Here is a 27,935-nt window from a genome sequence, read left to right as displayed (position 1 = left end):
AGAAACAAGCTTCGCATCCTCCTCTCCTGCTCTTAGCCAAACAGACATTCCACCTTCCTTTGACCCACAGGACACACAGCTGTCCAGTAACACCTCAAATTTTTTATCTTCCACCTCAGCCCGAGACCCTTCTGCTTCTACATGTTTGCCTTCAACCATATCAGAAGATGCTGATGCTTTCTTTGCTTCCCCCTTCCACCTGTGTGTCTCAAGAAGTCAAGTGAAGATGCAACTGGAGAGACTGAATCGGAATAAGGCTGCAGGTCCAGATCATGTCAGCCCTAGAGTCCTGAAGGCCTGTGCAGAGCAGCTCTGTGGGATTCTGCAGCACCTCTTCAACCTTAGCCTGGCCCAGAAGAAGGTTCCGGTGTTGTGGAAGACCTCCTGTCTTGTTCCGGTACCAAAGAAAACTCACCCATCAGTCCTCAATGACTAAAGACTTGTTGCCCTGACATCTCACATCATGAAGGTCCTAGAGAGGCTCCTGTTGGCCCACCTGAGTAAGCAAACAGTAAACCATCAGGACCCCCTTCAGTTTGCTTATCGGTGTGGAGTTGGAGTTGAAGATGCCATCATACACCTGCTTCAACAAACCCACTGTCATCTGAACAAAGCCAGTAGCACAGTGAGGGTCATGTTCTTTGATTTCTCCAGTGAATTTAATACAATCCAACCTGATTTGCTTTGTCAGAAACTCCAGAAGACTCAGGTAGAGTCCTCAACAATATCCTGGATCAAAGACTACCTGACAAACAGACCACAGTTTGTGAGACTGAAGGGTTGTGAGTCTAACCAGGCAGTCAGCAGCACAGGAGCACCACAGGGGACTGTACTCTCACCATTCCTTTTCACTCTGTACACCTCAGACTTCCAGTACAAGACAGACTCCTGTCATCTGCAGAAATACTCGGATGATTCTGCAGTTGTGGGGTGGATCAGATGGACAAGAAGCTGAGTACAGGAAGGTGGTGGACCGCTTTGTGGCATGGTGTGGAAACAATCATCTCATTTTGAACGTCACTAAAACAAAGGAGATGATTGTAGATTTTAAGAGAAACAGGAATAAGTCAAAATGTCTCCCATGATGTCTATCATGGGAGAAGAAGTGGAGGTGGTGGAGGAGTATAAATACCTTGGTGTTCACCTGGACAACAGACTAGAGTGGAGATGCAACTGTGAAGCCGTCTATAAGAAGGGACAGAGCAGACTGTACTTCTTGAGGAAGCTTAGGTCCTTTGGTGTTTGCAACAAGATGCTGCATATCTTCTATAAGTCTGTTGTTGAGAGTGTGAGTCATCTGCTGGGGAAGCAGCATCAGAGCCAGGGACTTAAAAAAGCTCAACAAGCTGATAAAAAAGGCTGGCTCTGTTCTGGGGACTTCTCTGGAACCTCTGGAGATCATTGTGGAAAGAAGGATTCTTCATAAAATGAAGAACATTATAGAGAACCCTGTGCATCCTCTTCATGAGACTGTCCTAGATGGGGTGTCTTCAGTCAGAGGCTTCAGGAGATCCTTCCTGCCCACAGCCATCAGCATCTACAACAGCTCTTTTAAGAAACCCTCATAATGAGCTACAATAACATTTAATTTCCCTTTGGGATTAATAAAGTATTTTTGAATTGAATTGAATTGACCATCATTTCTTTACATGACGCTTCTTCTAGATGCTCATTTGATTTGGTGATTGACATCCGCCAAGCTCATGTATGCTGCATTGCTCCAGCTCAACATGCCGTAAAGGAAGTTTAACCTGATATGAAAGGTAAATCGATGAATCCGTGTTTGATTAATCTGTGGCTTCAATGACCCACAGGTGTGGCGCAAGGAACTGAAATTGAGTTTCAGACCTGAAAGTGAAAGTAATCAAACTGAATTTTTAATACAACAAAATACATTTTAAAAGCAAATTAATTCGGTCTCAAACCATTAAACTGAGTCTCAAAGCAGACAAATTCAATGTCAAACCAATGAATTAAATTTTAAATTACACAAATACAGAGTCAGTGTAAGAAATTCAAATTCAGTTTCTGATGGCACATGTTTCTTCCCATAGTCAGCAGCTTAAAAACACAGAAGTACTGGAAACATACAGTTTAAAAGATATATGTAGAGCCAGCTGTCCAGTTTCATCTCATGTCTAAAGCAAAGAATGAAAAAATTTTAGTATTATGATAGTAAAATAGCATAGCACGTTTTTATGAGTAAGGATGCTTCAATCATTCAATTCAATTCAGTTTATTTCTATAGTGCCAATTCAGAACATATGTTGTCTCAAGGCACTTCACAAAGTCAGGTACATACATTGCAATTAATCCTAACTATTGAACAGTGCAGTCAGATTCAGTTATTTATTCAAATTGGATGAAAACGTTTTTCTATCTAACGAAACCCAGCAGATTGCATCAAGTCAGAGACTTGTAGCAGTCACTCCTCCTGGATGAGCATGTAGAGACAGTAGACAGTCACTGGCGTTGACTTCGCAGCAATCCCTCATACTGAGCATGCATGTAGCAACAGTGGAGAGGAAAATCTCCCTTTTAACAGGAAGAAACCTGCAGCAGAACCAGGCTCAGTGTGAGCGGCCATCTGCCACGACTAACTGGGGGTTTGAGAGAAAGAACAGAGACACAAAGAGAACAAAGAAGCACTGATCCAGGAGTACTTTCTATGGGAAGGAAAAGTAAATGTTAATGGATGTAGCTCCTTTAGTCGTTTCACCTAGAAAGAAAGAACAGATAAACTCTGAGCCAGTTTTCAAGGTTAGAGTCTGAAAGAAAGCACATATAGTTAGTCACAGCAGAAGCTCAGCCAGTAGCTATGTCTAGGAGAGAGAAAAGGTTAAACACTGAAAGACAGGGCCAAGTGGATCATCGGTAGAGGGTGAGCATTAAGTTGTTGCCAGCAGAAGCTGCCCCCGCCAGAAAGGGGTCACACGTAGACACAGAGTCAGGCCAGGTGTAGCTTCTAGGAAGAGAAATGAGAGAAAATATGAAGTTAGAAGCTGAAATAACAGCAAATAATGCAAAATTGGAGAGTAGTGTGAGAATGTAGCAAAGAGGGGGAAAGTGGTCATTATGTCCCCCAGCATCCTAAGCCTATATCAGCATAACTACAGAGATAGCTCATGATAATCTAAGCCATTCTAACTATAAGCTTTATCAAAGAGGAAAGTTTTAAGCCTAGCCTTAAAAGTAGACAGGGTGTCTGCCTCACGGACTAAAACTGGGAGCTGGTTCCACAGGAGAGGAGCCTAATAAATAAAGGATCTGCCTTCCATTCTACTTTTAGAGACTCTAGGAACCACCAGTAAACCTGCAGTCTGAGAACGAAGTCCTCTTTTTGGAACATATGGAACAATCAGATCTCTGATGTATGATGGAGCTAGATCATTAAGGGCTTTATATATGAGGAGGAGAATTTTAAATTATATTCTGGATTTAACAGGGAGCCAATGAAGGGAAGCTAAAATAGGCTAAATATAATCTCTCTTTTTAATTTTAATGTCTGTAAAGGCTGCTTATCTGGATGACATATTTATTCAATATAAAAAAGTTACCAGTTAAAACGGGTGAGATCCATATGTATATTTAACAGACAGAGGATCGGGTTTGTCTTGTGGTTGTAAATATGTGTGGTAAACCACTGGAATCTGAGCTTGGGCTGGGTTAAAGTGCCGGGTTCACACGTCGTGTATTTAATTAGCACAGCAAAAACGGGGTGAGAATGGAAATTAAGAAAATACATGTGGATGAAAATGCAGATTTAAACCAAAGCATATTGCTCTGAATTGTATTGGTGTGTCTCAGATCGTGTTTTGGTGACATATTTCCTGATCATTTAAGTATTGTTACTCTCTGCTGTGGTAGCTTTCTCAGGGTTCTTAAGTTCTTGTGGTTAGTGATGTGTGTGACTCAGAAGTCATCAGCAAACTGCTTAGCCAGGAGTCTGCTGTCTTATATGTTCTGGATACCCCACCAACACTACACTTTCAGACTTTCAGCCAAATAAATAGAAAAAAAGATTGACACAATAATGGGGAAAATTTCAACAAAGTATTCCAGACATACATTTATTTCATTACATAGTTCAATACTTGGCCAAGTAGAGCAAGTATGGTGCAGAGAGATTCAACGTTTAAACAATGAAACAATTAATTAACATTTTCTGTGTAGACAGAGGAAAGGCAAGACCTTGATCAGAAGATTATAGGAATCTGAATGGAGTGTACGTTCATGTATATTCTGTAAATGGGAGCTTTAGAAATAAGGTGGCCAAATCCATGACCACACTCCAGTAAAGTTGAGTAACTTTTTTGCACCCTCATTGTTAATTCATCCAAACACGTGTACTGCACAACTGCACTGCGCTGTTTTCTTGTAGTTAGTTTTTGTATTCTTTAGTTACCCATATTGTCTTGTAATGGCCTGATCAACCATATATATATCCTTGTGTGTCATGTCAGCTCACTAATGTGTGTTTGTGCAGTCAGTTGGTTTGATCACATAGTTGCTTGAGTTTAATTTTGCTTATTTGAACTCTTTTAGGTGCTCAGTTGTTATTTTTGCATTTCTAACTTTTTTGGGTTAAAATAAAAAAAAATCTATTCTTCTAATAATTCCTGTGAGTCCTGCTTTTCGACTCGGTCCCTCACAAGAAACAAGGTTTTTTGTTTGATTTTTTCTTTTTATTAGAAGTTGACTTAAATCTTGCGGTGATATAGAAATTAATGTGAGGTTAAGGAGTCTAGACGTCGAACTTTGGATGATTTGTAAGCGAGAAACAGAGGATAGGCTGATACAGCAGTGAAGTGGGCTTTAATGACCTAAGTATGATTAAATGTTGAAATAAAAGCTGCAAAATTTGGTGAGTGACAATAACTGGCTTCAAAGGCAGATTAACATGCTTAATCATATTCAGGTTGAAGGTATTGGATGAGACCTACTTTTTTATAGGTGTTTAAATTATCTAGAAGGTTTGGGAAGGTATGGACGGTGGTATCAGGATCTTCAGGAATAAATTCAGAGCATCAGTTTTACTGTGAATTAGTTGATAAGCTCTAAAGGCAAACTGGTTGCTCCAGTTGCCAACAGCAGCCCTATTTTTGAGGAACCCCACAGGCCAGAAATGTGAACGAAAAGTCATACTTATTAATAACGTGGTCCTATGTTGATGCTGGCATTTCACTAGAAACATGTCAATATGGCTGCTTGTCCCATGAAAACCATTTAATAGGAAGACCATGACTACAAACTCACCATTTTTTTCATTAAAGATTTAATATTTTTCAGGGCTTTCCAAGTGAAAGTGCTCAGATCGATTAAGACATTTGTTTGCAAACCCACCAACATCACAGAGTTCATTTTGCTGTGTATCAGTGAATGGGCTAAGGCTCTCCAAAGCCAGTAATCAGAAGGTATTACTTTAATACCATTACACATCAATCTATCTGCAAGTGTAGTGTTTGCCATGGTTCATTCTTTATTGACTTTAGGGATGTTTAGAATAAAAATCTGTTCAGATCTTTTGTAACCGTTTTCTAAATGTCTATGTTCTAGGTTGAGTGAAATGGAGGAGCTGAGACTTTTCTTCCAGAGAGGATCATACCCCCTAGGAGCTTAGTAAGCTCAGATGGATTTAAAACCACTCTCTCTCTGTTTTTCTCTTCTTTCTTTTAGACTCAGCCTCTCTTTCATTCTCTCCCTCCCTCCCTTCCCCCGTCCTTTTCTCTCTAATTGCTGTGTTGTAGTGGTGACGTTTTCCCTCCCTCTCATTCCCTTCCTTGCCTGTACATAAGTGTGGATGACTGGCGTTTAAGAGTGACAGAGAGAACAAGTTCAAGCCTCTTGGACGTTTGGTGCAGAGGGCCACCATGACCCCTGCTGAGATCCTTGAAGATGACTCTCCAGCTTGGGCAGGTGAGCTTTCAAACCTGTGATCCCATTTTTCACAAGTGAACTGCTCAAATTCAACTCTCTTGTATATCTGTTTTATTGCACAAAGGCAGTGATAAAGTATATATTTTAATCCTGAGCAAGGCGGCTCCTCTTGGTGTTACAGCATGGCTTGAGTGTTTTGGGTGATGAAGGAAGGAGGAGGAGAAAGCAAACGCCCTGTCATGCAAAGAATGTTAGCAAAAACCCACAAAATGGAGAAAACGTCTGCTGTTTAGAAATCAGACAACCAGAAGCTTATTTCATCTATCGCTGACAGTTTTATTCCAGCTAGCTAAAGCGGTAACAGTCACATTTAACGTCTCACTTAGGATGCTTTTCAGCACTTTTACAGATGTTGTGACTCATAACGTCTTACAGTAAATAGTCTTAAACGTCTGCTGCATGGGGGGGTAACATTGAGAGTAAACAGATTAACGCTGGTTACAGTTGTCTATAAAATGTTATTTTCTATTGAAGAGATTGTGTTGTTTTTCAGGCTGCTGTCAGCAGCCAGACAGATTAAAATGTCTCTGGTCAAAGATCAAATGCTGCAGTCAGGAGTCTTGATTAGCTTACAGGATTTGAGGCTTGTGCATTAAGCTTACTGCTAAAATGGGACGGGAAAATGTGAAAGTAAAACAGCTGGAACTCAGACAGGAATATGAACCAGAACCAATTATTCAATAGGAAAATACTGTTTCTCAACATTTTATAAAACATTATTAAGAATTCCTTTTGTAAGTAATCCTGACTTAAGGTGGTATGGTGAGATGAAGGCAGTGGTAGTTTTAGTTTAATTTCACTGAAAGTACAAAACCTCTGAAAGGATTTTTCACTTTTCAAGCTTACTGCAGATTGTAGATGCAACAGAGCTATTGTTCTACATTTATAAAGTTTTTTACAAATGTTTAGAAGTCATGTTTAATCTCCAGACCTGACATGGTTGGCCAATTACAAGCTTTGCTGGATAATTTGAGACCAATTATCCTTTAATCAGTTACCAGAGAGGACAATAAAAATTATTCCAGACAAAATCCCTGGGAAAGGAACAAAATGGAGGTGTGATTTGGTGGAGGGATGAGCCACTGGAAATAATGTACAGCACCATCTGAGAGTCTAGATATATTAAATCATTTAACACAATCAGAGGATATTAAATGAGGTGATCTGTCCAAAATTTCAGGTAATGTTGCTACCTTATAAGTACGTCTTTGTAATCTGAGCCAGCTGTTATTATATAAGTAGAACACATGGGCTAGTTGGTTTGTGTTGTGCTACTGTTTCATGAGATGAATGTTCGTGTATAGGGTATGGTACCTAAACTGGGGTGTTGTAATGTAACAATAGATCTAAAAAATAATGTATTTAATCCAAAGAAGGATTTTTTTTTTCCTTCTCAGGAAGTTGCTTTGATTTATAGCTTATTCGAGTAGTTATAAACCCAAACAAACGCAACCTAATAACTAGGTACCTTTTTGATTCACAAAAAGAGTGGAGGAATTGATAAAGTCAAGTAAAATCTGTGGTATTTGTATTACCAAGTGGATTAACATAGCATTTATTTTTACTATGTATCCCTTGCTTGTTCTCTTTGAGAATACTGTGGTTTATGGAATACCATTTGGAAATACAATTCAGGACGATATTTGCTCCATCTATAAAAATTAATGATCTCTCTCTCTCTCTTTCTCTCTCTCTCTCTCTCTCTCTCTCTCTCTCCCACACACAGGAGTAGTAGGAAACTGTCAAAACAGCTGGAACTTTGCTTACGCATATGATTGGTCTCTGTATGCATCGTGTAATTGGTCACCAGTCACCCAGCAGATAAACTATATTGTGAAAAGTATTCACTGTGAGGACATATAAGCAACCAATAAATAAATGGATGGACAACCATCTTTGTCCCGGCACAGTGACTCCTGCAGCCTTTGTGTCCATCAGTCTCAATGACTACCTTTCCCTCTGTAGAATGGACAGGTTTTAGTCTTGGTTGTTCCTGGACTCCCCTTTTTGTTTTCTTCCTGTGTGAGCAACATGAAACATTCAGCCACTGGCATGATTTCTTCAAACGTTTCCCTCTTTGGTCTGATTAAAATGGTCCAGCCAGCTTTGTGTGTGACTAAAGGAAATGTTTTTGGGAATGACTCTGGTTTAGAGAACGGTTGAAGATAAAAAGCAGGGAAACCACTGCACAGATTATTGGACGGAACTAAGAATCTTTACCCTGTAGGACACATATATGTATATAGTGAATCATGGAAAAAAAGGTTCCTAAGCCAATAGCCCCATGGAGCCAGGCTATGGATTCACACTGTGCCTCCATCTGCATATATTTATGTTTAAGGGGGTTTTAGAATCATAGGAGAAGGTTGTAAGATAGTTTTTATTAATAGGTCCTTATGGTTTTCTGAAATGGGGTCCTCATTAGAAGGTAAAAAAATGTGGCAACACTGATTTAAAAAAGAAAATTAGAATTAGAATCCATTTGGAAGATGTGGCAAAAATGTTCTCGGTTCGTCTGTCCAGGACAGATGTAGATAACACTTGTCTGTTTCTAAACAGAACAAGCAGTACATGCAGCCACAGCAGGGAGACTACTGGATGGGTTGAGCATAACTAATTATTTAGGTGATATGGATTTATTAAATAAACTAGGTTGCAACAAATCCATTTCACTTAATTTCATTTTCCTTTATTTAACCAGATTGAACCCCTTTGGGATAGAGATCTCATTTGCAAGCGGGACCTGGGCAGAAAGTCTGCAGCACACATGAAAAAAGTCAAACACATTGAGAAATAAGGTCTGGTATCCTGAGTTCAGACTGGAGATGACTCTGTGCTGTAGAAGCCATGACGCTGAATGCTTCTTTCCCATTTTCCGTCCGAACAAAACAAGCAAAAGGAAAATGTTATTTGAGCAAAGGGGGTAGCAACTATTAGATCTTTGTAGAAGAGAACTTAAGTAAGGCGGAACCTAGCCAAGCACAGTTTTATATATCCAAGCCATCCAATGAATGTATCTTCATACACTCACAGGTGGCCAATCAGCTTTGGTATACAGCTCAATGTGATGCACCAGATGTCTTCAGCCTGTTACTATTACGAATCAGAAAAAGGCGGACCCAAGATTCAGCCAGACACAGTACTGAAAATTTAAAAGGTTTATTCAGCCACAGGAAAAAGTCACTCAGGTAAAACTCCACACAGCTTCCGGAAATCACTGCTTTTGTCTTGAGTAGAACTTGAAACCCAGAGGGGAAACCTCAGTGGGTGGCAGGCAGTGATCTCCACAGCACAGGTAAGATGTGACTCCAGGCTGAATAATCCAAGGGCAAGGCTGGCTCAATAATCCGAGGACAGAAACAGGGTCAATGATCGAAACAAGAGACGTCAGGCAAGGGGCAGGCAGAGGAATAAACCAGATGCAGGTAACAGGGTCAAAACCAAAATCCACGAAGGGCTTGACCTGGTACTTAGGGGCAGGGATCCATCTCCGGTTGGCCGTTCTTAACTGAACCAGTGACATTCTGATCATCGACCTCCTGGCCTTTCTCCATATTCTTTGGCACCTTAGGGCAGCCGCTTGGGCTGACGGAACATTGGCCTCTCTCTCCTGAACCGAAAATATGGGTGGCTGGAAACCAAACACAACATTGAAAGGGGACAAACCAGTGGCACTTGATCGCATAGAGTTCATGGCGTATTCAACCCAGGGCAAATCTTGTGACTGTGGGTCTGACTCACATAAGATGCGAAGTTTGGTTTCCACTTCTTGGTTTGCCCTCTCAGTTTGGCCATCAGAATGAGGATGAAAACCTGAAGAGAGACTGATAGAAATTCCCAACAAAGAACAGAACTCCTTCCAAAAACGTGACACAAACTGGGGTCCTCTATCAGAAACAATGTCAAAAGGAATTCCAAGAAGCCTGAAAACGTCTTTGGTCAGTATCTCACCCATCTCCTTTGCAGACGGGAGCTTCTCCAGGGTCACCAGATGAACCATCTTTCCTGATTCACTAATATGCTCAGTCAATTCACTTATTTCCTGTTGCAGGTTCTTGTTCTCCCTCTTCAGGGTCTCCAGGTGGCCCAGAGCTTCCTTCATAGGAGTTTTTCATTTTGAACATCTCTGTGTTCAAAGCACGCGCCTCCTTCTGAGCTCCTTCCAGCTCGGCCTGACTCTCTTCATACTTCTGCTTCCACTCTGCAAGAACCTTGTCAAAGTTCCTCTGCTTCTTGTCCAGGTTTGCAGCCAGAGCATTAGCTCTCTCCACCTCGATCATCAAGACCTCCACTTCACCCTGTAGCCTCTGTTTGGTCTTCTCCAGAGAGGCACATTTCACATTCACGGCCTCGATGGACTCTTCCGTATCCTGAAGACGCTGGGCAAGCTTTTTCTTGGCCTCCTCGAGCTCCTCAGTGCGCTGAATGGCATCAGTTTCATACATGGTTCTCCACTGAGCCACCTCGCTGTTAGCCTTGGACATAGCGTGCTGCAGCTCAGCTTTAGCCTCCTGCTCCTCCTCATACTGCTCTCTGAGCAGATCACAGTCATGACGAGCCGACCGAACAGCCTGAGCCAGAGCGTTCTTGGCCTTAATCTTATTAAATACTTCCTTTAGATCATGGTATTCTTGAGGTACCTTGGATAAATCCGGGTATGTCTCCTTGACCTCATTCTCGACGCTGACCTCCATAGCAGCAGACAAAAGGCAGACAGTGGAGCATGACTCAGACCAACCCAGAATTTCTTTCTTTTTCCAGTCAATGTGAGGGTTGTGTTTCTGCAACCAGGAGGCCCCTAGGACAACAGGAAGTTCAGGTGAATTTATGATCATGAAGGTTACATTCACTTGATGATTACCTCCAACTGTTTAGGTAATCTCCTCCATCCTGAGGTGTGAATTGTTCATGCTGTGACCATCCAATGCTAGCACTTTACGTGTGTCAGCTGATGGAATGAGCTTTATGTTGTTCTTATTGGTGAATGCGTCATCCATGAATTCAGTGTCTGCTCCTGAATCAATAAACACGGCCCCTTGGAGAGACATGGACAAGTTTTGAAGACAAGCAGGAAACAAGAAGGAGGAGGCAGTTACCTGACTTCGGCTCAGTAGAAACCTCCCTTCCGCTGCTGAGCCTGTCCTTTTTAATGGACACCTGAGCGCTAAATGTCCCTTCTCTCCACAATAAAAACAGAGCTTGAATCTTATCCGACGATCCTTCTCTTCAGGGGTAATCTTGGTTCTGCCCAACTGCATGGGCTCACAATCCTCATTTTCCTCAGTGAGAGGTGACCGACTCCTTCTATCATGCCAGAGTGCAGGACCCTGAGTTTAATGAGGAGCGACTTTCCTCATGTCGCTTCCCCCTCCCTCTCTCTGCCAGCCGAATGTCAATGCGAGCAGCCAGGTCCTCAAGTTGTTTCAGGGAAGAGGGATAGTCACGGGTCGCTAACTCATCCTTGATGTCTGCGTTTAGTCCTTGCATAAATGCATCCATCTGTGCTGCCTCATTCCAACGGCTATCTGCGGCCAACAAATGAAAGTCAATTATATAGGACGAGACAGACTGATCACCCTGTTTGAGGGACAGTAAGCCTCTTGCGGCTTCACGACTTGGAAGAACAGGGTTAAAAACTCGAATGAGTTCCTTGGAAAAAGTTTCATAGAAGGTACAAGATGCAGACCTGTTCTGCCATTCAGCAGTCCCCCACTGCTTCGCCCTTCCAGCCAGCAGAGATATAACGAAAGCCACCTTGGAACGTTCAGTGGGAAAGGATGACGGCTGAAGCTCAAAATGAATTTCACACTGAGTTAGGAAAGCTCGACACTGGTCTGGGTCTCCCCTGAACATCTCAGGCGGAGACAGGCGTGGCTCCCTTTGTGACGGTGGCGGCTCAGAGACAAGATTGCCAGAACGTAATGTGGAAAATATTTCCTCCAAGCTGGATCTCAACAATGTGGGTGCGCCTCTGCTGTGCTGGCGATGGGTCCATTTTTGGCCATATTTTTCTATTACGAATCAGAAAAAGGCGGACCTAAGATTCAGCCAGACACAGTACTGAAAATTTAAAAGATTTATTCAGCCACAGGAAAATGTCACTCAGGTAAAACTCCACACAGCTTCCGGGAATCACTGCTTTTGTCTTGAGTAGAACTTGAAACCCAGAGGGGAAACCTCAGTGGGTGGCAAGCAGTGATCTCCACAGCACAGGTAAGATGTGACTCCAGGCTGAATAATCCAAGGGCAAGGCTGGCTCAATAATCCGAGGACAGAAACAGGGTCAATGATCGGAACAAGAGACGTCAGGCAAGGGGCAGGCAGAGGCATAAACCAGATGCAGGAAACAGGGTCAAAACCAAAATCCAAACAGTCCGACAGGGATCAGGCAGAGAGACAAAAATCCAAAAGACAAGGCAAGGTCAAGAACAATGATCAGACAGGAAGGAACGCTGGATATCTACTCACACGATGGCTTTCAAAAATCTGGCACCGTCTGCTTGTCAGAGTCAGTATATATCAGGGGAGACACAGGTGCTTGGCATGCCACAGATTGCACTGCACTGCAGCAGCCACCAGGTGCATCTCATCTGCTGATTGCAGCCAGGGAGACAGGGTAGAGCAGACATGCCAAAATCATAACAGTTACAGACCTCAAAGCAAAGTGATAAATGGTATTCAATGACTGAAGACATTTGGCCGAAGCATTAATATCCAGAACATCTCCATAATCAAGTAGAAAGTTTGCTGAAACCATTTTTTTCTAGCTTTGGGAGAGAAACAGGATCCATTGTGGTGATAAAATCCAGAATTTACCCTCAGTTTTTAGACAAAGTTAACAATGTGCATTTTAAACGAGTGCTCTTTATCCAGTATAGTATCCAAGATGGCGCCGACAGTGGCAGCCTCGGAGCTTCGCTCTCTCTTTGTTTTTGTATTTTGTGTGTTTTATGTTTATTGAGCCACAGTACTGTGGTCTCGGGCCACAATTCTGTGGTCTCATTCAGTAGAGAGAAACTTCTCAACATCAGAGAGTGCTCTCTTGGGATTTTTTTCACCATCTTACATTGATCCGAGGTTCACTGAGCTCCTGGCAAGCGGAGCTGCGGCAGTATACGGGATACTGCGCCGAAAGCGTCGGAGGGGAAAGCGTGCTGGCGCGCTGGTAAAGCTCCGCAAAAGAGGACTTCGCACACCACTGCCTTCAATCCACCTGGCAAATGTCCGCTCTCTAAGCAACAAGATGGACGAGCTGCTTCTTCTCACCGGTAAAAACACTGACCTCCACGGATCAGCGGTTCTCTGCTTGACTGAGACATGGCTGAGTGAAAACATACCGGACCACGCACTGCTGTTGCCGAACTTCCAACTGTTCAGAGCGAATCGCAGCGCGGAGCTATCGGGGAAGAAGCAAGGAGGCGGAATCTGCTTTTATATAAATGAAGGTTGGTGCAGAGACGTAAAAGTGCTGGGGAAAACATGTAGTCCGGATCTGGAGTCATTTTCAATAATCTGTAAACCGTTTTATTGACCGAGAGAATTTTCCTCGTTTATAATAATCGGCTCATATTTTCCACCGCATGGGGAAAATATGGCTGCACTTCTGCCGTGGAGAAACATCTTGCTGAGCTGATTACAGATGTGGAGAAAAAATACACGGACTCTTTCATCATAATACTGGGAGATTGTAACAGCGCTAACCTCTCTAATGAGGTACGCCAGGATCCTGTTTATAGACTTCAGCTCGGCCTTCAATACCATCATACCAGACATCCTCCACCAGAAGCTCACCCAGCACAACGTCACAGCCTCCACCTGTCAGTGGATCAACAACTTCCTGACGGACCGACAGCAGCAGGTGAGACTGGGGAGCATCTTCTCTTGAACCAGATCAATAAGTACTTGTGTCCCCCAGGGGTGTGTTCCATCCCCACTCCTCTTCTCCCTGTAGACAAATGACTGCACCTCACCGGACTCGTCTGTGAAACTCCTTAAGTTTTCAGATGACACCACTGTCATTGGTCTGATCCAGGACGGTGATGAGTCTGCATACAGACAGCAGGTGGATCGGCTGGTACACTGGTGCAGTCAGAACTACCTTGAACTCAACCCACTCAAAACTGTGGAAATGGTGGTGGACCTTCGGAGAACACCACCCCCATACAGCCCCCTCACCATCCTCAACAACACTGTATCGGCTGTGGACCACTTCAGGTTATTAGGAACCACCATCTCTAAGGACCTGAGATGGTCTTCACACATTGACACAGTTCGAAAGAAGGCCCAACAGAGACTGTACTTTCTGAGGCAACTCAAGAAGTACGACCTTCCACAGGAACTGCTGGTCATCTTCTACACTGCCATCATTCAGTCTGTCCTTTTTTCATACATCTCAGTGTGGTTTGGCTCATCCACAAAACAGGACAGGTGCAGACTGCAACGAATAATCAGGAATGCAGAGAGAATAATCATGGCTGACATTCCCTCCATCCAGGACTTATACAGGTCTAGGGTCAGGAAAAGAGCTGCTAAAATCTCTGCAGAACCCACACACCCTGCACATAAACTGTTCAGAGCTTTACCTTCAGGCCGCCGATACAGAGCACTGTTCGCTAAAACCAGCCGCCACAGAGACAGTTTCTTCCCCCAGGCTGTTTCTCTGTTGAACATTCAATAGAGTACAAAACAACAGCATACAGATGTTGCAAATGCACCTTTTTATTTATATATGTGTATATTGTACATTGTAAATATGTATATTCTGTAATGCAAAAACAAAACTAAAGAGCAAAGTGCACCAGAGTAAAATTCCTTGTTTGTATGTACGAACCTGGCAATACAGCTGATTCTGACAACCACTTCAGGATCACTTCAGGTTCTTAGGAGCCATCATCTCTGAGGACCTGAGATGGTCTTCACACATAGACACTGTTCGAAAGAAGGCCCAGCAGAGACTGTACTTCCTGAGGCAACACAAGAAGTTCAACCTTCCACAGGAGCTGCTAGTCATCTTCTACAGTGCCATCATTCAGTCTGTCCTTTTTTCATCCATCTCAGCGTGGTTTGGCTCATCCACAAAAGGGGTCAGAGATGGACAAGAAGCTGAGTACAGGATGGTGGTGGACCACTTTGTGGCATGGTGTGGAAACAGTCATCTCATTTTGAACATGACTAAAACAAAGGAGATGATTGTAGATTTTAAGAGAAACAGGAATAAGTCAAAAACTGTTTCTATCATGGGAGAAAAATTGGAGGTGGTGGAGGAGTATAAATACCTCGGTGTTCACCTGGACAACAGACCAGAGTGGAGATGCAACTGTGAAGCCATCTACAAGAAGGGACAGAGCAGACTGTACTTCTTGAGGAAGCTTAGGTCCTTTGGTGTTTGCAGCAAGATGCTGCATATCTTTTATAAGTCTGTTGTGGAAAGTGTGATCTCTTCTGCCATCATCTACTGGGGAAGCAGCATCAGAGCCGGGGACTTAAAAAAGCTCAACAAGCTGATAAAAAAGGCTGGCTCTGTTCTGGGGACTCCTCTGGAGATCATTGTGGAAAGACGGATTGTTCATAAAATGAAGAACATTATGGAGAACCCTGAGCATCCTCTTCATGAGACTGTCGTACAACAACAGAGTGTCTTCAGTCAGAGGCTTCTTCAGATCTGATGTAAGACGGAGCGCTACAGGAGATCCTTCCTGCCCACAGCCATCAGCATCTACAACGGCTCTTTCAGGAAACCCTTATAATGAGCTACAACAACATTTACTTTCCCTTTGGAATTAATAAAGTATTTTTGAATTGAATTGAATTGATTCTGATAAACAGGATAAAGATTTGGTTTTTTTACTAACTAAAACAACATAAAAGAATGTAATATTATAAAAATACTACAATAATTTCTTCTGTAGCTCTGTGAATTTTCTTGGTGAAATAACAATTGAGATTTTTTTCAACTGAACATATGATAATAGTTTAATCAGTTTGCTACAATTGCATCTCTGGTCAGTAAATACACTGAAAAACATTACTTCATGCTGAAGATGACCTGGATATTTCTGATTTTCTGGCTGAATAGCCTCTGCCAGGGGTCTCTGTGTCAAAGTTTCCCCCACCAACTTTTTTGCAGGTCTGAGTTTTCTCGACAATGAACTGCTTTTAAATGTTTGTGTAAATTGGTGGGGTTCCACAGTGCCGAATGACTTTCCTCGCAGTCTTCTTATTAGCTGTGTGAATAAGGTCCATCACAGGTTGATCTCAGTGCTCTGACTCTTTGCTCTCCAGCAGAGCATGGACGGGGACTGGCAAAGTGGGCCTGATTGAACTGCAGACAGAGGGATGTGCGCTGTTTGCACAGATTCGGAGATGGGTCTAAGCTGCACTAGCATGTACTGTATGAGAAAATTGGAATAATTTGCGGGACATATAGAAGAAAAACTGCAACAAAAGTATCGATCACGCTATGCTAGTATCGATCCGATACTCACCTTGGTATTACCTTGCATGGATGCTGAGTTTTTACCAGCAATATGTTAGGTTGTTCCCCAGCAGCTTCGATCTGTGTTGCGAGCATTACAGCTTCCTGTAAACTTAACTCTGATTCAAGAAGCAGATGTTCTCTTATGTAAGGATTTGCTGTGTTTTCCACTAGCTGATCACGCAGCATTTCATCTAAGTTTGAACCAAACTTACAAGTAGAGGTTGGGTCTCTTAAAGTGGGACTAAACCCCAAATTGACTTTTTATTGCAGATAAACTGTATAAAATGTTACTGTACAATTTTTTACATTTTCATGTAAACATGTTTAATTCTGCAACATTTGTCCTAAAACTAAAACATCTTAGTGGTGCCCTCTTTGAGTTGAACGGTGGCTACTGCAGTTGAAGTTTCCTATTGGTTGAAACAGTTACAGTTTGGTACATGTCTATGTCACAGCCACACCTTCGGGTATAAAACCATCTCACTCAGACACACGCCCCTGTAGCAAGTCAGGAGTTGGAACTGCGAAACTTTCTGCCCTCCACTGCCTCGGCAGCACTGGCTTTGGACATTGAGCCAGCAGCTCGAACTGATAAGGCTCAGGCCCACTAGGCTCCATAAAGCCTCCCTCAACCTCTAGTGACCAGGGGGGTAAAACAAAATCCTCCACCTCAAAAAATCTATTCATGGCGAAACCACCAGCGTTGCTCTGGTCAGTCTCTGTGTTTGAATAAATTAGCTGCCACTTTCCATCATCCCCCCCCCGACCAAGTCTTCCAAACAAGCCCCTTGGTCCTCCATCATGGGGTCGGCTTGACTTCATAAAATACAAGGCTGGTAACTTTCACTCATCCAGGCTTTGCTGCATTTGCTCAAAAATGTTTTCTCTTTCCATCCTTTTAAATCTGCATTCAGGACTCTTGCTTTTCAAGAATTAGCTAGACAGTTTGCAGAGCTGGTTTATAAACAGCTTTGAGCCAAACAGCAGAACTTGTTTCTGCATGAACTCAGAAAGAGGCAGCAGTAAAGCATCTCTGTTATCAGTTGTGAAGAGCTACAGATGAACCCGATGAACTTCTGACACCTGAATGTGTCTGAAGTTGCAGCTGTGGTTCAAAATCTCCACAATATTCAACACAAACGGGTAAAGCCATCATCCCTCGTGTATACTTTGAATGAGTGGAGTTGTTCCATTCCACAAAACCACAGACATCAACAAATCTCTTTCTTAATCGATACCAGATCTAACCGCGGCTCCAAGGTACCCGAGAGAACTCATTCATTTATAGACAAAGTCAGACTGTAAACATAGATTGAACATCATTAATCTCCAGCCTCTGTCTCTATCTTTTGTTGTGATATAAACAAAGTACTGAATACATGAAGGATTGAGCTTTTCCAGGACCTACACTGTGGTTTGTTGGATATTTGAAAAATCTTCCACTTTTCCTAACTTTTAAACAGCCTAAAGTTGTTTTAAAACCTTTGACTAAACAAAGAAATCAAAGGATGTCTTAGTAGAAACTCAGTCTATAGGGTTCATATTAAAGAATCTAAAGTGGTTTCAGAAACAAGGAGTCATGGGTTTGAGATCGGTTCCTTGTTACTGTCCACTATTCTGCATCTGAGTTTTTACTGAAACAGAGAATCTCCAAATTACATAACGGGGACAAGTCCTCTTGTTAAATTGTGTCCTCTGCTCTCTAGATGGAAGGGATTTCAGCTCAAGCTGAGGGTCTCGTATCGATACATTCACACACTCTAAGAGAACTTCACAACCTGCTTTGGCAAATGATCTGTCTCTGAATATGGAGGTTACATTCGCTCCATACATAGGAGGACAATTAGCCTTAGTTTCAGGAAACAAAATGATGAGCATATTTTGGTAAATTCAAAATGTTGAGTTTTGAAATCAGTGATATGTTATCTGTGACTCCTTGGACCTTGCAATTGCTGGTGCTGGTAGGGCCCGGGCTCCCCCTTAATATTAAGAGTTGCAGATGTGTAGATATGATAGGTGTGGATGTTGGTCCAGTTTTCAATGTGCATGTACATCATGGTAAAAAAGGACTTTTCACAAGTACACAAACATGTCAGTAGATTATTGCAGTTTTACTTCAGCCCCAGTTCAGTGATAATCTTATGTAGATATGAGGTATGCTGGACATTAAGTATAGGTGTACAAAAGAAAATTTCAGCATGCCACGTTACAATTTGGCATGCCCTAAAGGATATCATTGTAAACCAACATACAGAAAGCTGCAAAATGATTGAGGATTATCATAACTGTGAGGTGGAAGCAAATGATACTAAATAAAATCTGAAAACGTTCCCCCACCCACAAATCTGTCCTCCTATACTATAATCTTAACGGCAGTTCCATCTGCAGATCTTGTGGGTGATATATCTATCAACTACAGGTTCTTGCTCATTCTTTTTTGTTCTTTATAAAACAGCTCAAGCTCGGTCAGACTGGATGAAGAGCTTCTGTGACCGTCAGTTCAACTAGATTCTTATGTGAATTTAGGTCAGGACTTTGACGGGACCATTCCTGGATTAAAACCCATCACCTGTATACAGCAAGGCAGCAGTCATTACAATTGCACCACAGTGCATGCTAAAGGCAGTAGCTGTGTAATCATAAAAAGAGCGACGTTATGTCAAATATTTTAATTTAAAAACTGACAATATTCTTAGATAGTTTATAAAAGCACAATGATTTAGTCAAGAGTTAACAGAATAGGTTGTATTTCTGACAGTTTCAAAATGGTTGGAACATAATTAAACAGAACTTGGTTTCCTACAGAATGTCTGAAATGCAAATGCACAATAATTCAGCATATATTAGCGGCTCAAACGGTTGCTTTTCCTATCAGTCTGAGCTGCAGGGTTTGTGTATTAATGGTCTAAAACATTAAATATGTCAAGAATTATACCTTAAGAAGTCAGCTGCATTTCAACTGAGTGCCTGATTCTGATATATTTGAGTTAATATTGATCTCTTAAAGCATTAATTTGGTTTAAGATGTTTCATAATTTCCTAAGCTTTCTGTGAACTGACCTACTGAAAAAGCTAAGAAATTGTTGTCTGCTAATTCTTGGCAGCAGCATTTCAACCAGTCTTCAGCTTTATTCAAACAGTTATGAACGTAGCAAAAATCCCAGCAGGTTCAAGCATGAGACAATTCAAACTTACTTGAGTTTACCCTGCAGGACGTAGCAAAAACTGAACCTTATCAGTAGTTGTGAACAGGAGGAACGAGCAAGGGACAATGAAACAAAACCAACTAATATACTAAGGGAGAGCAAAGGCAGGTAATCAAAGGAACTAAGAACAGGTGAGACAAGGAGGCAGAAGGAACAGGTGAAAACAATACATAGATTAAAACATGACGAAGGACTAATAAACAATACCGAAACAAAGCTATAACCAAATGAAGCATGAGAGTAAAGAATAATCAAGAACCGAGAAACTAGAGGGAACATAAGAAACATTACCTGAGAACAAACAAGGAACCCATAAAGAAAACCAGATTACAGAGTAACGAAACCTAACACCATATAGACTGAACTGACAGGAAGGGAAGCAGAGAACACGAGGACTAGGATGTAAACAAACAAAATGTAAACAATAAGTAAACACAACCTAACCAGAGGGGCTGGAGAAATAAGATAAACAGAGCACAATAATAATCATCATAATAGCAGAAATGACAACAAAGAGAAAACCATACTAAGTCATAACTAAGAGAGATAACACTAACTAAAGGAGCTGTGAACGAGGAGGGACAGAAAAACAAACTAACACTCAAAATAACTGAGAAGAAAACATAACACAAAACCAACACAGAGTCCAAAAGTTGACACACCCTGACAGCATTTCTATAACCAACAACAAATTTTATACATATACATAAAATTGTATCATTTTTAATTTTATATAGAGTACGCAAATAGAGTGTCTAGTTTTATCTATTTGTTCCTTGTAGAGTTTTAAGGTTTAGTTTTTTTTATATATTTTTTTTTTGCAGCACTAGAGGCCTTTATTTTTCATTTGTCGACATTAGGTAAACAGAAAAGAGTGCAAAGAGAGTGGGAGACATTTGGCAAAGGGCGTCAGGTCTGGGACTCAAACCTGGGACAGCTGCATTCAGGACTGTAGCCTCTGCACATGGTCGTGCGCTTAACCCCTACACCGCCAGCACTGCACCTGGGGTTTCATTTTTTAGAGATGCATCCGATCTAAATGGTTGAAACTAATGTTAAAAAAAATTTCTGGAATACCTTATAAACCAGCAGAAAATAAATGCATGTAGCTTTTACAAAACCTTTTTAACTTGAGATCTGCATTTTTCCCTTTCTTTCAGGGTGATTGACAGGAAACGCGTTTGAGCCCAAGAATGAATGTGGTGCCAGTGGGTGGGACATCCTCTTCCCACCTAGTAGTACATGTCTCTGTCACCTGCTCTTGGGTGTTGCTGCTCTTTCATACTGCCTTTGGTCAAAAACCGGCAAAGCTTCCCTTGATTAGTCGGAGGCCCTTTATCGCTGCCTGGAACGCTCCCTTAGATATGTGCACCATCAAGTACAACATTTCAACCAACCTTGAGCGTCTTTTTCACATCCAAGGAAGCCCACGTGCTACTTGGACAGGGCAAAATGTGACAATTTTTTATGCAAACCGGCTTGGCTACTACCCCTACTACACGCCACAAGGCAAAGCCATCCATAGTGGTCTGCCACAAAACTGCAGCCTGGACATGCACCTGCTCAAAGCTTATCAGGACATTGTTCACTTCATTCCTGCAGAGGATTTCCGTGGCCTGGCTGTCATTGACTGGGAGTTCTGGCGACCTCAGTGGGACCGTAACTGGCACAGGAAGGACATTTACAAACAAAAGTCGAAGGAGCTGACTATGAAGGCGTATGTTAATGTGACTGTGGCTCAGGTTGAAGTGCTGGCTCGGAGACGGTTTGAGAAAAGTGCCAAAGCATTCATGCAAAGGACAATCCAGTTGGGAACACGGCTACGGCCCAGTGCCCACTGGGGTTTCTACCTCTATCCAGACTGTCACAACTATAACTTGCATGAGCAGAACTACACTGGCCTGTGCCCGCTGTCGGAGAGGATGAGAAACAATGAGCTGTTGTGGCTGTGGAACAGCAGCACAGCATTGTTTCCTTCTGTGGCAATCAGGAAAAGCCATGCCAACAGCATCAGTAACTGGCACTTTGCCCACAACAGAATCCAAGAATCACTCCGGATAGCCTCACTGACATCAAAGGAATATGACCTTCCCACCTATGTCTACCTCAGACTGGGCTACCGAGATGATGCCCTGGCCTTTCTCACCACAGTAGGTTTATTACAGTGATATATGCTTCTGCAATGTTATTGGGTACGTCTATTTATCTATCTATCTATCTATCTATCTATCTATCTATCTATCTATCTATCTATCTATCTATCTATCTATCTATCTATCTATCTATCTATCTATCTATCTATCTATCTATCTATCTATCTATCTATCTATCTATCTATCTATCTATCTATCTATCTATCTATCTATCTATCTATCTATCTATCTATCTATCTATCTATCTATCTATCTATCTATCTATCTATCTATCTATCTATCTATCTATCTATCTATCTATCTATCTATCTATCTATCTATCTATCTATCTATCTATCTATCTATCTATCTATCTATCTATCTATCTATCTATCTATCTATCTATCTATCTATCTATCTATCTATCTATCTATCTATCTATCTATCTATCTATCTATCTATCTATCTATCTATCTATCTATCTATCTATCTATCTATCTATCTATCTATCTATCTATCTATCTATCTATCTATCCCTTCAACTCAACGATCAGATTCCTCCTCCTCAGCCACTTTTAAGGAGAGCTCAAGCCTGTGTCGCTTCTTGCACCCTCTGAGGTTAGGATCAAGTCATGGCTGGGTCTCTGTACTTTTCCCCTTTTTTAGACCATTTGCACGGGAGACAGCATGTAATGTCTTTCAGGCCATTGTGAAGAACATGGCTACTGCTTACCTGCTGCTGGAATACATAGAAGTAAATGTCAAAGTAGCATAGCCTTCTTGATTAAATCTATGGCAGGACAGTAAAAAATAGGAAACTTTACATTGTTATGTTCACTGAAACAGATGGCAGCTTCTAAGGTTTATGCACTTCTGCCATCTGCTGGACACCCATAGAAAAGCAAATCAAAGAAAAAAAGCGCTGAGTTGTGACAAGGCCTTTTCAGACGTGAATTTAAAAAATATTGTGTCTAAATGAAAGATTTTTATCATTCAAATGTGCGACATAAAAATATGAGAAACACAAGCTATATTATCTGTTTATAAGGATGGAAAATAAATTTGTCAAGACATTATCCATTTTTGGTTTCTGTGCTTCCTGTAGAAAGACTTGATTCATACTATTGGGGAGAGTGCTGCTCTGGGAGCTGCAGGATTCATTATCTGGGGGGACCTAAATTTGACCTCTTCCAAGGTAGGTGTGCTTTAATCCATAATTTTCTTTGTCATGTTGTGAAGTGCTTTGACACTGAATTCATGTATTTTGTTGAAGTAGGATATCAACTGTCCACATTGATTCTCATATAAACTGGTGCTTAGAGATGTTCTCATTCATCTCTTTGCCTTGTGACTAACTCCTAACAAAACAATACTGCAAGCAAACAGAAGCTATATGGTTTTGGGAACTACAGGGGTTGGACAATGAAACTGAAACACCTGTCATTTCAGTGTGGGAGGTTTCATGGCTAAATTGGACCAGCCTGGTAGCCAGTCTTCATTGATTGCACATTGCACCAGTAAGAGCACAGTGTGAAGGTTCAATTAGCAGGGTAAGAGCACAGTTTTGCTCAAAATATTGAAATGCACACAACATTATGCGTGACACGCTAGAGTTCAAAAGAGGACAAATTGTTGGCGCACGTCTTGCTGGCGCATCTGTGACCAAGACAGCAAGTCTTTGTGATGTATCAAGAGCCACGGTATCCAGGGTAATGTCAGCATACCACCAAGAAGGACGAACCACATCCAACAGGATTAACTGTGGACGCAAGAGGAAGCTGTGTGAAAGGGATGTTCAGGTGCTAACCTGGATTGTATCCAAAAAACATCAAACCACAACTGCCCAACTCACGGCAGAATCAAATGTGCAACTCAACTCTCCTGTTTCCACCAGAACTGTCCGTCGGGAGCTCCACAGGGTCAATATACACGGCCAGGCTGCTATAGCCAAACCTTTGGTCACTCATGCCAATGCCAAACGTCGGCTTCAATGATGCGAGGAGCGCAAATCTTGTGCTGTGGACAATGTGAAACATGTATTGTTCTCTGATGAGTCCACCTTTACTCTTTTCCCCACATCTGGGAGAGTTACGGTGTGGAGAAGCCCCAAAGAAGCGTACCACCCAGACTGTTGCATGCCCAGAGTGAAGCATGGGGGTGGATCAGTGATGGTTTGGGCTGCCATATCGTGGCATTCCCTTGGTCCAATACTTGTGCTAGATGGGCGCATCACTGCCAAGGACTCCCGAACCATTCTTGAGGACCATGTGCATCCAATGGTTCAAACATTGTATCCTGAAGGTGGTGACGTGTATCAGGATGACAATGCACCAATACACACAGCAAGACTGGTGAAATATTGGTTTGATGAACATGAAAGTGAAGTTGAACATCTCCCATGGCCTGCACAGTCACCAGATCTAAATATTATTGAGCCACTTTGGGATGTTTTGGAGGAGCGAGTCAGAAAACGTTTTCCTCCACCAGTATCACGTAGTGACCTGGCCACTATCCTGCAAGAGGAATGGCTTAAAATCCCTCTGACCACTGTGCAGGACTTGTATATGTCATTCCCAAGAAGAATTGATGCTGTATTGGCCGCAAAAGGAGGCCCTACACCATACTAATAAATTATTGTGGTCTAAAACTAGGTGTTTCAGTTTCATTGTCCAAACCCTGTATATCTAACACTAACAACCAGAGTATCCTGATAAAGCTAAATAAATTGTTTTTACCTCACATCATCAGCATAATTGTTCAGAAGAAACAGCTTTTGTTGAAGAAAAATCCGAGCCTATTTTCATCGTAGAAAAAAAACACCCTTATTAGGAACTTATCTTAACTGTGTTTGACAAAGGGGTTGACGGACATGATGCTTTTTGGAAAAGAGATACCAGGACAGCCACTCCCTCCCACGTTAAACTACTCAAACATTATGAGTAAATGCCATATTATGGATGTTTAAACAGTATTAGAAGCACATCAGACAGTTGCAATGTGAAACATGTTGCATGGACCATGAATACTGAAACAGTTTTAAATGCATCATCATTTAAGTAAACTAAATATATCTCTATGAATGTTTAATAGAAACATTAGACCATGACTACTGGGTTGTCTCCACAGCATAACTGCACTTTGGTAAAGTCCTTCCTGAATCACCGCCTTGGTCAATACATCACCAATGTGACGCACGCTGCTGAAGTCTGCAGCGAATTCCTGTGCCAAGGGAACGGCCGGTGTGTTCGCCGGGATCCCCGGGCCCACCACTATCTCCACCTGAGTGCTGAGAATTACCAGATTCACCCCTCAGGGGATGGGGCCTTTGCTGTCAGCGGGTGGTCATCACAGTATGACCTGCAGGAGCTAACTGAGAGATTTATTTGCCACTGCTATGAAGGCCATGAAGGAGACACATGTAACAATATAAACAAAGTAAAAGAGGATGATGACCTGAGGAGGGAAGAGAGGAACGAACAAGAACGGAAGAGGACTGAGTGGGAGGATGAGCAGGGTGGGCTGTGGGAGAGCAGGGAAAGCTCTGCCCTGCCAGTCTGTTGCACTCAATGCCAGATACTATGTTTGCTATATTTGAACATATTGCTCATACAGTTGCTTGTATAGATGTAAACAAAGGTTTAACCAAAATGCAGCTATGGACAGATATTTGTTCAACACATAATTACTATTTTGTTTTATATAAAGACGGGTTAGAGCTGTTAACATAATTTTGTTAGCACAAATATGGACAGCATATGGACTTCTCTTTTTTCTCGAAGAAACACCACTTCTCATCAAAAAAGTCCTGAACTGCATATTTAGTCCTGATCATGTGTTAGTAGAAGTATCAGGTATGAAAGTTGTAGCCAAAAGGATTGCACAGATACAGCCATTATGGTCATATGAGTTACATCTGTCAAGGTGTGAATGGTTGTAAAACCACCAGCAGAGACTAGTCAAGGCTGCAAAGTAGGCATTAGAAAGATGGAGCCTAAGGCCACCTGCTCTGTTTACCGTTTGTTTTTTCATGTTTAACACAGATAGCTTCTTTCAATCTTCTCTCAAACCACATGTGTTCCTTCAACTTGAGATGTAGATGAACAGCTGAGCTGACTTTTTTTTATTGGGCCACCATTTGCTGTAGTTAATGATCTGTTTCTCTAATGTCAAGGTCTTCATTCCTTGCTGTAGTGGACTGTATGCTGCACCACTGAGGTTGTTTTTGGGTAGTTTATCCTTGAGAATGACATTAATCATGTACCTCTTCTTATTTTTTACCCTCTATGGATTGAGTTGAATGTTAACATCAGTCCAGTCAGGGTATCCACAGGTTTGACGTGCTTTCTTGATGTGTCTGTGTTCTTTGTTCTTCCGTCCTTGTGGGGACCTGTTCTGCTTAATGCTGCAGAGTTCTGATGACTGACAGTTTATGTTCCAGTGGGTGGTGAGATTAAAAAAACAAGTACTGGTCCATGTGGTTGTGTTTCTTATACACTTTAATGTTTTGGGTTCCATCTCTCTCAGTGTGTACCAGACAGTCGAAAAGAGGTGGCATTTGGCCTTTGACATCCTCCTAGGTGAACCCCAGAGGGTTTGAGTCACTTGACTTTAACAGACCTACCAGTGTGATCAAAGCATTTTGGACAAGAGGTGAAACATCTTGTAGAAAACAAAGAAGTCTACGTGCCTTCTATTTAACCACTTAGGATTTTCATGTCCTGGATGACTGAGTTTCTACACCAACATTAGTACATAAGAGCCATGCTTGCATGAAAGCAATGTAAACATGAATAATTAAAACATGAATTTACAATATTTATAAATAGTTTTTAACTGGTACATCCAAGGATTTTAATGACAGTGACATCAAGCTCAAGTTCATGCAGGGCTGAAATAAAAAAGGTGGATTTTGATGGTGCATGCCAGTATGTGCAGGTGTCATCATACTGGCATTACATACTGTACTTGTTTTGACTGACTAATATTGTTCAACGAGGTGGACTGTGTTTGCTTTCGATTCTTCTAAAAATGTTCACTCTTGATTGAAGGTGTCTGAGCTATGGATTCCTAATAAAGAGGAAGTTTGATTTGTCAACCATGCAGTGATACTGCATTTTGTTTTCTTGTGGAGCTTAACACTAAAAATTATTTCACTAATAAAATAATCACACTATTACATATCTGCCTTGCAATTTAGTGGCATATGAAGTTACCCAACTTATCATTCAACATTTTATTGGTTATTTCAGGTTAGTCTGTCCTTTATCATCTTTTTTTGCATTTGGAATGAGGGGAAAGTTACTTTATAAATATACTTTACTTTCTTACTGATTTAACTACCAAAGTTGAAAGAAGTCAACGTTGGTCTTGTGCCATTAAGACCAGCAGTTAGCTTCAGCCTCAAAGACCAAGTAACCTGGATTTATAATAAATGGAGTTAAATACTGCTGATAAGATATTAAATAGAACTGCTAATAACCTGTTGAGAGAACCTCCATTCAGTCCTTAATTATCTCTTTAACAAAGATAGTGAATGGAATGCTTGGTTACCCCATTTGATCATTGCGCTGCATTTGATGTCTAATCAGACACTACATGAAGTCAGCTCCTTTTACAGAGCAGGGGTCATGCTAGACATTTTGCTTGCCTGGTGAATTATTCAGTGTCATAACTGATATGTAGGATTCATAATGCACCTAAAGTAATGTGTGTGCATCTCTACAGGTAAACGTTTGCCTGATAATATGAACCATGATATAACACAGGCAAAAAAATCTATATAGATGTATTTTCAAGGAAAGTAACTCTGAATAGTGGGTGATACAGACTAACTGTGATATGCTGGTATATAAGTCGTGTCCTTGCCATGTTTCACTCATAACAGTAATAGGAGTCAGCAGGTGATGACATATCACATCTAAACCACCAGGTATATCATGTTCTCTACGGAGTCACAAACGTTAACTTTTTTTCTATTATCCAGTTCTTTTGTTGACAGCTTGAGGAAAGGAGCTTGAGTCAGTTTTAAGTTCTCAAAAAGCCAAAGATTAATTTATTTTTCACTACATATAAAGATGAACAGTGCTGGGCCCAATCTGCAGAAAGAGCAAAATAATTAAAGTACAATACATATTTATCTTCATGGTCACGGACGCACCATACAATAGGCTGGACTAAGGCACA

At 41.6% G+C, this 27,935-nt stretch overlaps 2 protein-coding genes across 2 annotated transcripts; one reads left to right on the top strand and one right to left on the bottom strand.

The window, feature by feature from the left end:
- Nucleotides 1-5,733: 5,733 nt before the first annotated feature.
- On the top strand, nucleotides 5,734-26,850 carry LOC124857780 (hyaluronidase-4). Its single transcript, XM_047349226.1, has 4 exons — nucleotides 5,734-5,916; nucleotides 20,781-21,770; nucleotides 22,858-22,947; nucleotides 24,879-26,850. The coding sequence occupies exons 2-4, from the start codon at nucleotides 20,814-20,816 to the stop codon at nucleotides 25,374-25,376; spliced, it is 1,545 nt and encodes a 514-aa protein (XP_047205182.1). The 5' UTR covers nucleotides 5,734-5,916; nucleotides 20,781-20,813; the 3' UTR covers nucleotides 25,377-26,850.
- Nucleotides 9,969-10,631, bottom strand: LOC124883021 (myosin heavy chain, skeletal muscle-like). The gene is made up of 2 exons (XM_047389837.1): nucleotides 10,578-10,631; nucleotides 9,969-10,508 (listed from the first exon to the last, which is right to left on the bottom strand). Exons 1-2 carry the CDS (start codon nucleotides 10,629-10,631, stop codon nucleotides 9,969-9,971), a joined length of 594 nt encoding a protein of 197 aa, XP_047245793.1.
- Nucleotides 26,851-27,935: the final 1,085 nt, after the last annotated feature.

This window comes from Girardinichthys multiradiatus, chromosome 2 (assembly GCF_021462225.1).
Source record: "Girardinichthys multiradiatus isolate DD_20200921_A chromosome 2, DD_fGirMul_XY1, whole genome shotgun sequence".
NCBI classification, from domain to species: domain Eukaryota; kingdom Metazoa; phylum Chordata; class Actinopteri; order Cyprinodontiformes; family Goodeidae; genus Girardinichthys; species Girardinichthys multiradiatus.
Note: the sequence above shows the minus strand (reverse complement) of the source record. Positions and strands in the feature narration are given on the sequence as shown.

Excerpts from the sequence above, each read along its gene's own strand:
- LOC124883021 (XM_047389837.1), bottom strand. The coding sequence starts at position 10,631 with ATGGAGGTCAGCGTCGAGAATGAGGTCAAGGAGACATACCCGGATTTA. Across the intron at positions 10,509-10,577 it reads CATACCCGGATTTATCCAAG|GCTGTTCGGTCGGCTCGTCA; the intron begins GTACCTCAAGAA and ends GCTCTGGCTCAG.
- LOC124857780 (XM_047349226.1), top strand. The coding sequence starts at position 20,814 with ATGAATGTGGTGCCAGTGGGTGGGACATCCTCTTCCCACCTAGTAGTA. Across the intron at positions 21,771-22,857 it reads CCCTGGCCTTTCTCACCACA|AAAGACTTGATTCATACTAT; the intron begins GTAGGTTTATTA and ends TGCTTCCTGTAG. Across the intron at positions 22,948-24,878 it reads TAAATTTGACCTCTTCCAAG|CATAACTGCACTTTGGTAAA; the intron begins GTAGGTGTGCTT and ends TTGTCTCCACAG.